The sequence below is a fragment of the Mesoplodon densirostris genome, chromosome 3 (assembly GCF_025265405.1).
Source record: "Mesoplodon densirostris isolate mMesDen1 chromosome 3, mMesDen1 primary haplotype, whole genome shotgun sequence".
NCBI classification, from domain to species: Eukaryota; Metazoa; Chordata; class Mammalia; order Artiodactyla; family Ziphiidae; genus Mesoplodon; species Mesoplodon densirostris.
Genome location: NC_082663.1, coordinates 100,245,831 through 100,258,552, shown reverse-complemented (window position 1 = coordinate 100,258,552; position 12,722 = coordinate 100,245,831). Strand labels below are relative to the sequence as shown.

General features: G+C 38.7%; 1 protein-coding gene across 1 annotated transcript in view; it reads right to left on the bottom strand.

Annotated features, from left to right (window-relative positions):
• The window catches only part of HSD17B4 (hydroxysteroid 17-beta dehydrogenase 4), a 97,619-nt gene that overhangs the window by 59,816 nt on the left and 25,081 nt on the right, over positions 1-12,722 (bottom strand). The window contains exon 9 of the mRNA XM_060091875.1: positions 1,977-2,068. Within this exon, the coding sequence (XP_059947858.1) occupies positions 1,977-2,068 (92 nt within the window). The remainder of the gene's footprint in view (positions 1-1,976; positions 2,069-12,722) is intronic.

Below are 12,722 nucleotides of genomic sequence, written 5' to 3'. Positions count from 1 at the left end.
TAAAAAAAAAAAAGAAAGAAAATCTGTTTGTCATATCTTCAAACACCACAACTACAGTGTTCCACATGCATATAACAGAAGAAACTGTACCAGCAGACAGCACACTTCTCAGTGGCTCTACGCTCAAGGGTATGGCTTTTTAATCACTCATTCCTTTACGTATATTAACAGGACAATCGGCCTTGATGCTGTCAGAGTAGTTAAAGTGGCAGTGGTACCGATAACAGGCAAGAAAAATATCATCTTTTACCATATTTGGGGAGTGAAGCAACAAGCTGCAAACTCCTCACAGGTGCTAGAAACAACAGCTCCAGTCAATCCAAAAAATCTCTATCTGCCACTCTAGATATCTATCAAAACTTGGCAAACACAGTGTCAATTTACACTCAAGGTTTAAGTCAGGATATTACACACTTCTCTTACTGTATTTTGTACTCAATCTCACACAGCAAATGTCCCTTACTAAAAATGTCCACAATATAGTAAAATAAAAGAACAACACACAAAACTTCATCTACAGCATTATCCTAGTTAGCTGTGTATGTTTGGGTGTGTGTGTAAACTGTATACCTAAAAAAAAAAGACTATTCGTGTAAAATGACATCTAATAAAAGACTGGAAAAGAATATCCACAAAAATATTAATAGGAGTTATCTCTTGATAGTGGTAATGTGGGTGATTTTTATTTTCCTCTATATACTCCCCTATATATTTGAAGTTTTCTACAAAAAGCATATATTATTCTTGTTCACAGAATTAGTAACAAATATAAATGTAAAAGACAAAGAATTTTTTTAAAATTCCTTAATGAGTTAAAAAGACAGGCAGACCAAATTTTGAGCTCCACATGTCTTGATATTATTAATTTTCTCTTCTGTAAATCTAGAGTTGTAAAGTTCTTTCCACCTCTAATTTTCCACAATTCACAATCAACGACTGTGATTAAGAAAGCAGAGGCGCCTATCTCTGCATAGACATGTGTAGACTGTTTTTCATTTACTAAACAGCTTTTTATTCACATAAATCAGGCCAATATATATCATTCACTTCAAACTGAGCCAGGTAATTTTGCTACCAAGAAATGCCTTTGGACGTCATGTATTCCACATGCAACAGGTTTATTATGATATTACCACAGAGAATCAAATAAAGGGGGGTGGTCTAAAATATAACAGTTCATGCTAGAAAAGAAAAAAGAGATCAAACTCAAATGAGGACTAAAAAATATATAAATCAGCATAGGGAGATCTAAAGGGACTTTGATTATAGAGTGAAAACTGAACCTCACTGGATGGTAGGATTATGTGTGGTTTTTATTTTTATAGCAAACATGTAAAGCTTTGCAACAGGGAAACATAGCAAAGTTTATTTTTAAAGTTAATACAAATAATAAGTTGTGTTTACTGATCTATCATACCCAGACTGAATTCCTGCTATACTGATATAATAGTTAAAATTGAGGGGTGACTGCTCTGTATGCTAAGAGCTTAAAAATATGATCTCCAGTTCTCACAACAAAACCCCAAGAAAACTAAAACTCAGGGAGGTTAATTTGTACAATATTCCAGCGAGCCAGCAATTACCAGAGCAAGAAATCAAAACCTGGCCTGGTTGACTTTAAACCATCACCTTTGTCCTTTCACTTTACTACTCAGCATCTCTAACCAAATGAGACTTTCTGTATCTGACTAAACACATCAAACCAGTCAGTCACATTTTCATTTGACAAGAATATCAGAAATGAAGAACTCGGGAAGAACAATTGACAAAGTTGCTGTTACTTTCTCAAAAAAGGACATTTGTCATACTTGTTCCTTAATTATAACATATACATAATATTAAAAAATATACAAGTGATACCAACTGATGTAGATTTTTACAAATGTGAACAATTGGAAAATACTAATTTTTGAATCATTTTTTATATTTAATTACACAAATATTGCTTTGGGAGAAAGTGCAAAGGTGCAGAATACCTCAAACAAGCCACCATTTTCCTCACAACTCTCATGGCAAAGCCAAAGGACCAGGGGTGCCACGTAATCTGGCTTCAGAGCTTCCAGAAGATCTGAAATAAATAGCCAAAAAAAAAAAAAAATCTATCAACAAGAATATATACATATTCAATCAATCATTTTACTTTCTGAAAATTCTTCACTTATAAAATTATAGGTTCAGAGACTTTTTAAATAAACAAGAAAAAAATTAGATATACATAATTAATTAGTATTAACATCCAAGGCTTTTAGAAGAATCTTTTCATCCCAATGGAGACATTCAGGCTTCTAACATAGAAGGCATCAGATATACCTTTCCAAGATGGGTAACATGCTGTTTAGAAGACAAGTTAAAGCTGCCTTGGCAAAGACTGGTGAGCAAAGGCATACATAGCATAATGAACTTAGGTACCATTCATTCCCAAAACTATTTTGCTCTCCCAGAAGCTAGAGAACTACAAAACAGCCTTGACAACTGTAATGACAGTAAGATGATGTAAAATGGACCTTGCAACCATTACTGATGAGTCACAAAGTGTAAGAAATATTTTCCTGTTGCATACCTTCTGTGAGCAACTTAACAGAGCAGAAAGGTACTACACAAGGAGCATGAACACCTAGATTTTACTGCTGGCCCTGCCATGTAGGCAATTTAGGGCATTGAGCACAGCACTCAACTCTCTTGGACGTGTGTCTGTATCTGTAAGATGGTAATTAAAATGTGTTACCTGCCTATTCTACTAAGTTGTTGCAAGGCTCAAATGAGACGCTATTTGTAAATACATCTTATAATCTTTAAATATCAAATAAATGTAAATTTTAACTGTGAAGGGACAAAATATAGTTTTATATTTTAAAGTGACAAAGATGACATTTACAGTCCCTGTAACTTAAAGAGCAGCTCTAAAAACCTTTCATTTTACAGTATTTGTGACCCCAAAAACTGTGAGATAATATATACTTGTTGTTTTAATCCACAAAATTTGGAGTAATTTACTACACAGCAGTAAATAACTAATACAGCTTGGGAAGTTAGTTCATAAGTATTCATCCTAAGATTATGTTTCATTTCATGTAAGAAACATGTAAGTCACATATATGACTTTCCATTTTTCAAATATATTTCAAAGGGGGAAATGAAATTGCAAATGTCTCCACACATTACTCATAACACCTGGTTCTTTAACAAATAACTCCTTTGACAGCCTGTAAGTTAATATTTCAGAGGAAAAGAGGAAAAACGCTGAGGCAAAATAAATTTTCAGCTTTTTCTAAACTATAAAAAAGTAGTAAATACCAAAATTTAAAATAACAGAAATTCAGAATCTGAAGGGCTTTCAAAAATGATCTGTAACAACTCTCTTCTTTCACAGAAGAGAAAGCAGGTCCAGAAAGATTAAATTTGTCTAAAGTAGATCTTATTCTCCAAACATCTTTCACTAGGGTTTGGTGGGCATAAAAAATACTACATTAAACAGTGACCTAACATCTCTAGAGGTCAAAATTAATGTAAGCTACATTCTCAAAGGAAAGCAAATTTAAAAGCTAAGGTTTTCGGGGCTTCCCTGGTGGCGCAGTGGTTGAGAGTCCGCCTGCCGATGCAGGAGACGTGGGTTCGTGACCCGGTCTGGGAAGATCCAACATGCCGCGGAGCGGCTGGGCCCGTGAGCCATGGCCGCTGAGCCTGTGCGTCCGGAGCCTGTGCTCCGCAATGGGGGAGGCCACAACAGTGAGAGGCCCACGTACCGCAAAAAAAGAAAAAAAAAAAAAAAAAAAAAGCTAAGGTTTTCAATATTTTCTTGAAAACTTGCTGCTTTCCCAAGAAAGTCTACAGCCAATGGCAAAAAGTGACTTAGGTAGGAGTCTAGCACAGAAATGATAAGCATAAAATTCTAAATAGTGGTTGTCTCTTGGCATGAAACAGAGGAATAGAATAGAAGGTATAAAGTTAGATGCAAGTAATGTTCCAATTCTTGGGTTCTGCAGTGTGTTCATGACTATGCATTACATTTTGATGCTTTACTTCTTGCCAGTAACCTACACTGTTGTGCATATATATGTAGTATTATACTTAAATAATCCAGTTCTTTAACAAGAATTCCTTCAATAAGATATGAGAGTATAGAGAGTTTTTAAAATAAGGGACTTTTTTAAATGGCCCTGTTGACAAAAGAAGAGGAAAAAAAATTAGATCTCAGGTACAAATAGCTATTCTACACTAAAGCAAACTGGTTAGGCACAGCTCTTAGGAAAAGCTAGCAAGTACATACTTGGTATTACAAATCTCAAGTTCTAAAATGAATGTTAGCTCAAACGTGGAAAGTAAAATGGTACTGTGAAAAAGCATTTGTATGCCATGAAGCAGCTAATTCTAAAGTAATTTCACTCATCAATTGTTTTATACTGTTTCACAGAAACTACTTTTAAAGTATTATAGATATTTTCTTTTTAGAAATATGTTAAAACCAGGAGTATCAAAAACCATACACAGTTTTCCACCAGTCAAGTATTCTATTTATTATACAACTAAATAAATAAGCATTGGCTCTCAATCATACATTTAAATTTTTAAATTTAAAACTTTATATTTCATGTTTTCAAAGAACAAAGTTGGAAGACTCACATTACCTGATTTCAAGACTTACTATAAAACTATAGTAATCAAAACATCATGGTATTGGTAAAAGGACAGGCCCATAGATCAATATAACAGAACAGACAATCCAGAAATACACCCACACATACATACATGGTCAACTGATTTTCCACAAAAGTGCAAAGGCAATCCAAATCAAGAATGAGGAATAGTCTTCAGGACAAATGAACTCGCAGTTTCTTCCACAAATAATTGGCACTTTTTTAAAAAGGAGAATGAACTATCATATGTTAAATAAAACTTAAGAGATACAGTAACAAAATGACTGTGAACCTTGTTTAGTTCATTGTGGAATAAACTAACTCTAAAAAGATATTTTTTAGATAATGAGGAAGTTTTCATATAAATTTGGTATTAGACAATGTTAATGAATTATTTTATTTGGTGTGATATTGGCATTGTGGTTATAATGTCCATATCTGTTAGAGACACATTTCCAAGTATTTATTAGGTGAGATGCAACATCTAAGATTTGCTTTGAAATGTTACAGAGAAAAAGGGAGAGGGTAACAAAATAAATAAATCAATAAAACAAAATCATTTTGAAATAAGCCCAGAGCATTCTGTTCTCCTTAACAAAGGCCTATCCTCAAGGGAAGCTACCAGAGCCTTATTTGACTTAAGGGAAGAGCAATTAGACTAGTGGAACCCCTCTAGCCTTCCTGTCTCAAATAAGGGGAGAAAAAAAAAAAAGGCTAAAAAACTCTACTGAAAGTGAGAGTCCAGAGACTTTGACCTGCTAAAACCATGGGGATTTAATCACAAGATTATAGAACACTTCCCCTTGCCATAATTTATAGCCACTTCAACAGGGCTCCAGTATAACAACAGTGGATTACAACTGAGAGAGCTGCAAACACAAAGAGTACCCAGGGAAACCCAAAGACAACAGGGGACACAAAAACAATAACAAAGAGGAAAATGTAGCCTCTGACACCAACAGCTACAGCAACCAATACACGCAACCTAACTCTTAGCCAGATAAACATGAAACCTCACAATAAAGCTCTGAATACCACACTTTCTACTACCCCAATACATCATGTTCAGTTTTCAACAAAAATGTCAAGGCATGCTAAAAGGCAAGAAAAGTAAAGGCTGAAGAGACAAAGCAAGCTTCAGAACCAGCTTGAAATATAGCAGAGATTTTGGAATTATCAAACTAGGAATTTAAAATAACTGTGGACTACTGCAGGGACTTCCAGGTAAGATGGCGGAAGAGTAAGACGCGGAGATCACCGTCCTCCCCACGGATACACCAGAAATACAGCTACACGTGGAACAACTCCTACAGAACACCTACTGAACGCTGGCAGAAGACCCCAGACCTCCCAAAAGGCAAGAAACCCCCCCACATACCTGGGTAGGGCAAAGCGGAGAGATCCCCACACAGAGGATCAGTGCCGAGCGGCACTCACCAGCCCAAGAGGCTTGTCTGCTCGCCCGCCGGGGCGCGCAGCGCTGGAAGCTGAGGCTCGGGCTTTGGTCAGAGCGCAGGGAGAGGACTGGGGCTGGCGGCGAGAACTCAGCCTGAAGGGGGCTAATGTGCCACAGCTAGCCGGGAGGGAGTCCGGGAAAACTCTGGAGCTGCCGAAGAGGCAAGAGACTTTTTCTTCCCTCTTGGTTTCCTGGTGCACGAGGAGAGGGGATTAAGAGCGCTGCTTAAAGGGGCTCCACAGACGGGCGCGAGTCGCGACTGAAAGCGCGGAGCCCAGTGACGGGCGTGGGACGCTGGGGCTGCTGCTGCCGCCGCCAAGAAGCCTGTGAGCGAGCGCAGGTCACTGCCCACACCGCCCTTCCGGGAGCCTGTGCAGCCCACCACTGCCGGGGTCCCGGGATCCAGGGGCGGCTTCCCTGGGAGAGCGCACGGCGCGCCTCGGGCTGATGCAACGTCACGCCGACCTCTGCCGCTGCAGGCTCGCCCCGCACTCCGTGCCCCTCCCTCCCGCCCGGCCTGAGTGAGCCAGAGTCCCCGAAGAGGCTGCTCCTTTAACCCTGTCCTGTCTGAGCGAAGAACAGACGCCCTCCGGCGACCTACACGCAGAGGCGGGGCCAAATCCAAAGCTGAGACCCAGGAGCTGTGAGAACAAAGAAGAGAAAGGGAAACCTCTCCCAGCAGCCTCAGAAGCAGCGGATTAAAGCTCCACAATCAACTTCATGTACCCTGCATCTGTGGAATACAGGAATAGACAACACATCATCCCAAATTGAGGAGCCAGGAGTCAGTGCTGTGCCTCTGAGGTGGGAGAGCCAACTTCAGGACACTGGTCCACAAGAGACCTCCCAGCTCCACATAATATCAAACGGCAAAAATCTTCCAGAGATCTCCATCTCAACACCAGCACCCAGCTTCACTCAACGACCAGCAAGCTACAGTGCTGGACACCCTAAGCCAAACAACTAGCAAGACAGGAACACAACGCCACCCATTAGCAGAGAGGTGGCCTAAAATCATAAAAAGTCCGCAGACACCCCAAAACACACCACCAGACATGGACCTGCCCACCAGAAAGACAAGATCCAGCCTCATCCACCAGAACACAGGCACTAGTCCCCTCCACCAGGAAGCCTACACAACCCACTAAACCAACCTTAGCCACTGGGGACAGACACCAAAAACAACGGGAACTACGAACCTGCAGCCTGCAAAAAGGAGACCCCAAACACAGTAACATAAGCAAAATGAGAAGACAGAAAAACACACAGCAGGAGAAGGAGCAAGACAAAAACCCACCAGATCTAACAAATGAAGAGGTAATAGGCAGTCTACCTGAAAAAGAATTCAGAATAATGATGGTAAAGATGATCCAAGATTCTATTTCCCAGATCCAAAATCTTGGAAATAGAATAGACAAAGTGCAAGAAACAGTTAACAAGGACCTAGAAGAACTAAAGATGAATCAAGCATCGATTAAAAACACAATACATGAAATAAAAAATACTCTAGATGGGATCAATACCAGAATAACTGAGGCAGAAGAACGGATAAGTGAGGTGGAAGATAAAATAGTGGAAATAACTGCTGCAGAGCAAAATAAAGAAAAAAGAATGAAAAGAACAGAGGACAGTCTCAGAGACCTCTGGGACAACATTAAACACACCAACGTTCGAATTATAGGGGTTCCAGAAGAAGAAGAGAAAAAGGGACTGAGAAAATATTTGAAGAGATGATAGTTGAAAACTTCCCTAATATGGGAAAGGAAATAGTTAATCAAGTCCAGGAGGCACAGAGAGTCCCATACAGAATAAATCCAAGGAGAAATACGCCAAGACACATATTAATCAAACTGTCAAAAATTAAACACAAAGAAATCATATTAAAAGCAGCAAGGCAAAAACAACAAATAACACACAAGGGAATCCCCATAAGATTAACAGCTGATCTCTCAGCAGAAACTCTACAAGCCAGAAGGGAGTGGCAGGACATAATTAAAGTGATGAAGGAGAAAAACCTGCAACCAAGATTACTCTACCCAGCAAGGATCTCATTCAGATTTGATGGAGAAATTAAAACGTTTACAGACAAGCAAAAGCTGAGAGAGTTCAGCACCACCAAACCAGCTTTACAATAAATGCTAAAGGAACTTCTCTAGGCAAGAAACACAACAGAAGTAAAAGACCTACAATAACGAACCCAAAACAATTAAGAAAATGGGAACAGGAACATACATATCAATAATTACCTTAAATGTAAATGGACTAAATGCTCCCACCAAAAGATACAGATTGGCTGAATGGATACAAAAACAAGACCCATATATATGCTATCTACAAGAGACCCACTTCAGACTTAGAGACACATACAGACTGAAAGTAAGGGGATGGAAAAAGATATTCCATGCAAATGGAAACCAAAAGAAAGCTGGAGTAGCAATTCTCATATCAGACAAAATAGACTTTAAAATAAAGACTACTAGAAGAGACAAAGAAGGACACTACATAATGATCAAGGGATCGATCCAAGAAGAAGATATAACAATTGTAAATATTTATGCACCCAACATAGGAGCACCTCAATACATAAGGCAAATACTAACAGCCATAAAAGGAGAAATCGACAGTAACACACTCATAGTAGGGGACTTTAACACCCCACTTTCACCAATGGACAGATCATCCAAAATGAAAATAAATAAGGAAACACAAGCTTTAAATGATACATTAAACAAGATGGACTTAATTGATATTTATAGGACATTCCATCCAAAAACAACAGAATACACATTTTTCTCAAGTGCTCATGGAACATTCTCCAGGATAGATCATATCTTGGGTCACAAATCAAGCCTTGGTAAATTTAAGAAAATTGAAATTGTATCAAGTATCTTTTCCGACCACAATGCTATGAGACTAGATATCAATTACAGGAAAAGATCTGTAAAAAATACAAACACATGGAGGCTAAACAATACACTACTTAATAACGAAGGGATCACTGAAGAAATCAAAGAGGAAATTAAAAAATACCTAGAAACAAATGACAATGGAGACACGATGACCCAAAACCTATGGGATGCAGCAAAAGCAGTTCTAAGAGGGAAGTTTATAGCAATACAATCCCACCTTAAGAAACAGGAAACATCTCGAATAAACAACCTAACCTTGCACCTAAAGCAATTAGAGAAAGAAGAACAAAAACATCCCAAAGTTAGCAGAAGGAAAGAAATCATAAAAATCAGATCAGAAATAAATGAAAAAGAAATGAAGGAAACGATAGCAAAGATCAATAAAACTAAAAGCTGGTTCTTTGAGAAGATAAACAAAATTGATAAACCATTAGCCAGACTCATCAAGAAAAAAAGGGAGAAGACTCAAATCAATAGAATTAGTAATGAAAAAGGAGAAGTAACAACTGAAACTGCAGAAATACAAAAGATCATGAGAGATTACTATAAGCAACTCTATGCCAATAAAATGGACAACCTGGAAGAAATGGACAAATTCTTAGAAATGCACAACCTGCCAAGACTGAATCAGGAAGAAATAGAAAATATGAACAGACCAATCACAAGCACTGAAATTGAAACTGTGATTAAAAATCTTCCAACAAACAAAAGCCCAGGACCAGATGGCTTCACAGGTGAATTCTATCAAGCATTTAGAGAAGAGCTAACACCCATCCTTCTCAAACTCTTCCAAAATATAGCAGAGGGAGGAACACTCCCAAACTCATTCTACGAGGCCACCATCACCTTGATACCAAAACCAGACAAGGATGTCACAAAGAAAGAAAACTACAGGCCAATATCACTGATGAACATAGATGCAAAAATCCTCAACAAAATACTAGCAAACAGAATCCAACAGCACATTAAAAGGATCATACACCATGATCAAGTGGGGTTTATTCCAGGAATGCAAGGATTCTACAATATACGCAAATCAATCAACGTGATACACCATATTAACAAGTTGAAGGAGAAAAACCATATGATCATCTCAATAGATGCAGAGAAAGCTTTTGACAAAATTCAACACCCATTTATGATAAAAACCCTGCAGAAAGTAGGCATAGAGGGAACTTTCCTCAACATAATAAAGGCCATATATGACAAAGCCACAGCCAGCATCGTCCTCAATGGTGAAAAACTGAAACCATTTCCACTAAGATCAGGAACAAGACAAGGTTGCCCACCCTCACCACTCTTATTCAACCTAGTTTTGGAAGTTTTAGCCACAGCAATCAGAGAAGAAAAGGAAATAAAAGGAATACGAATTGGAAAAGAAGAAGTAAAATTATCACTGTTTGCAGATGACATGATACTATACATAGAGAATCCTAAAGATGCTACCAGAAAACTACTAGAGCTAATCAATGAATTTGGTAAAGTTGCAGGATACAAAATTAATGCACAGAAATCTCTGGCATTCCTATATACTAATGACGAAAAATCTGAAAGTGAAATCAAGGAAACACTCCCATTTACCATTGCAACAAAAAGAATAAAATATCTAGGAATAAACCTACCTAAGGAGACAAAAGACCTGTATGCAGAAAATTATAAGACACTGATGAAAGAAATTAAAGATGATACAAATAGATGGAGAGATGTACCATGTTCTTGGATTGGAAGAATCAACATTGTGAAAATGACTCTACTACTCAAAGCAATCTACAGATTCAATGCAATCCCTAGCAAACTACCACTGGCATTTTTCACAGAACTAGAACAAAAAATTTCACAATTTGTATGGAAACACAAAAGACCCCGAATAGCCAAAGCAATCTTGAGAACGAAAAATGGAGCTGGAGGAATCAGGCTCCCTGACTTCAGACTATACTACAAAGCTACAGTAATCAAGACAGTATGGTACTGGCACAAAAACAGAAAGATAGATCAATGGAACAGGATAGAAAGCCCAGAGTTAAACCCACGGACATATGGTCACCTTATCTTTGATAAAGGAGGCAGGAATGTACAGTGGAGAAAGGACAGTCTCTTCAATAAGTGGTGCTGGGAAAACTGGATAGGGACATTAAAAGTATGAGATTAGATCACTCCCTAACACCATACACAAAAATAAGCTCAAAATGGATTAAAGACCTAAATGTAAGGCCAGACACTATCAAACTCTTAGAGGAAAACATAGGCAGAACACTCTGTGACATAAATCACAGCAAGATCCTTTTTGACCCACCTCCTAGAGAAATGGAAATAAAGACAAAAATAAACACATGGGACCTAATGAAACTTAAAAGCTTTTGCACAGCAAAGGAAACCATAAACAAGACCAAAAGACAACCCTCAGAATGGGAGAAAATATTCGCAAATGAAGCAACTGACAAAGGATTAATCTCCAAAATTTATAAGCAGCTCATGCAGCTCAATAACAAAAAAACAAACAACCCAATCCAAAAATGGGCAGAAGACCTAAATAGACATTTCTCCACAGAAGATATACAGACTGCCAACAAACACATGAAACGATGCTCAACATCTTTACTCATTAGAGAAATGCAAATCAAAACTACAATGAGATATCATCTCACACCAGTCAGAATGGCCATCATCAAAAAATCTAGAAACTGTAAATGCTGGAGAGGGTGTGGAAAAAAGGGAACACTCTTGCACTGCTGGTGGGAATGTGAATTAGTACAGCCGCTATGGAGAACGGCATGGAGGTTCCTTAAAAAACTACAAATAGAACTACCATATGACCCAGCAATCCCACTACTGGGCATATACCCTGAGAAAACCATAATTCAAAAAGAGACATGGGGCCTCCCTGGTGGCGCAGTGGTTAAGAGTCCGCCTGCCGATGCAGGGGATACGGGTTCGTGCCCCGGTCTGGGAGGATCCCATATGCCGCGGAGCGGCTGGGCCCGTGAGCCATGGCCGCTGGGCCTGCGCATCCGGAGCCTGTGCTCCGCAACGGGAGAGGCCACAACAGTGAGAGGCCCACATACCGCAAAAAGAAAAAAAAAAAAAAAGAGACATGTACCAAAATGTTCATAGCAGCCCTATTTACAATAGCCCGGAGATGGAAACAACCTAAGTGTCCATCATCGGATGAATGGATAAAGAAGATGTGGCACATATATACAATGGAATATTACTCAGCCATAAAAAGAAATGAAATTGAGCTATTTGTAATGAGGTGGATAGACCTAGAGTCTGTCATACAGAGTGAAGTAAGTCAGAAAGAGAAAGACAAATACTGTATGCTAACACATATATATGGAATTTAAGAAAAAAAAATGTCATGAAGAACATAGGGGTAAGACAGGAATAAAGACACAGACCTACTAGAGAATGGACTTGAGGATATGGGGAGGGGGAAGGGTAAGCTGTGACAAAGTGAAAGAGCGGCATGGACATATATACACTACCAAACGTAAGGTAGATAGCTAGTGGGAAGCAGCCGCATAGCACAGGGAGATCAGCTCGGTGCTTTGTGACCGCCTGGAGGGGTGGGATAGGGAGGGTGGGAGGGAGACGCAAAAGGGAGGGGATATGGAAACATATGTATATGTATAACTGATTAAATTTGTTATAAAGCAAAAAATTAAATAAATAAAATAAATAACTGTGATTAACATGCTAAGGACTCTAATGGAGAAAAGTGGA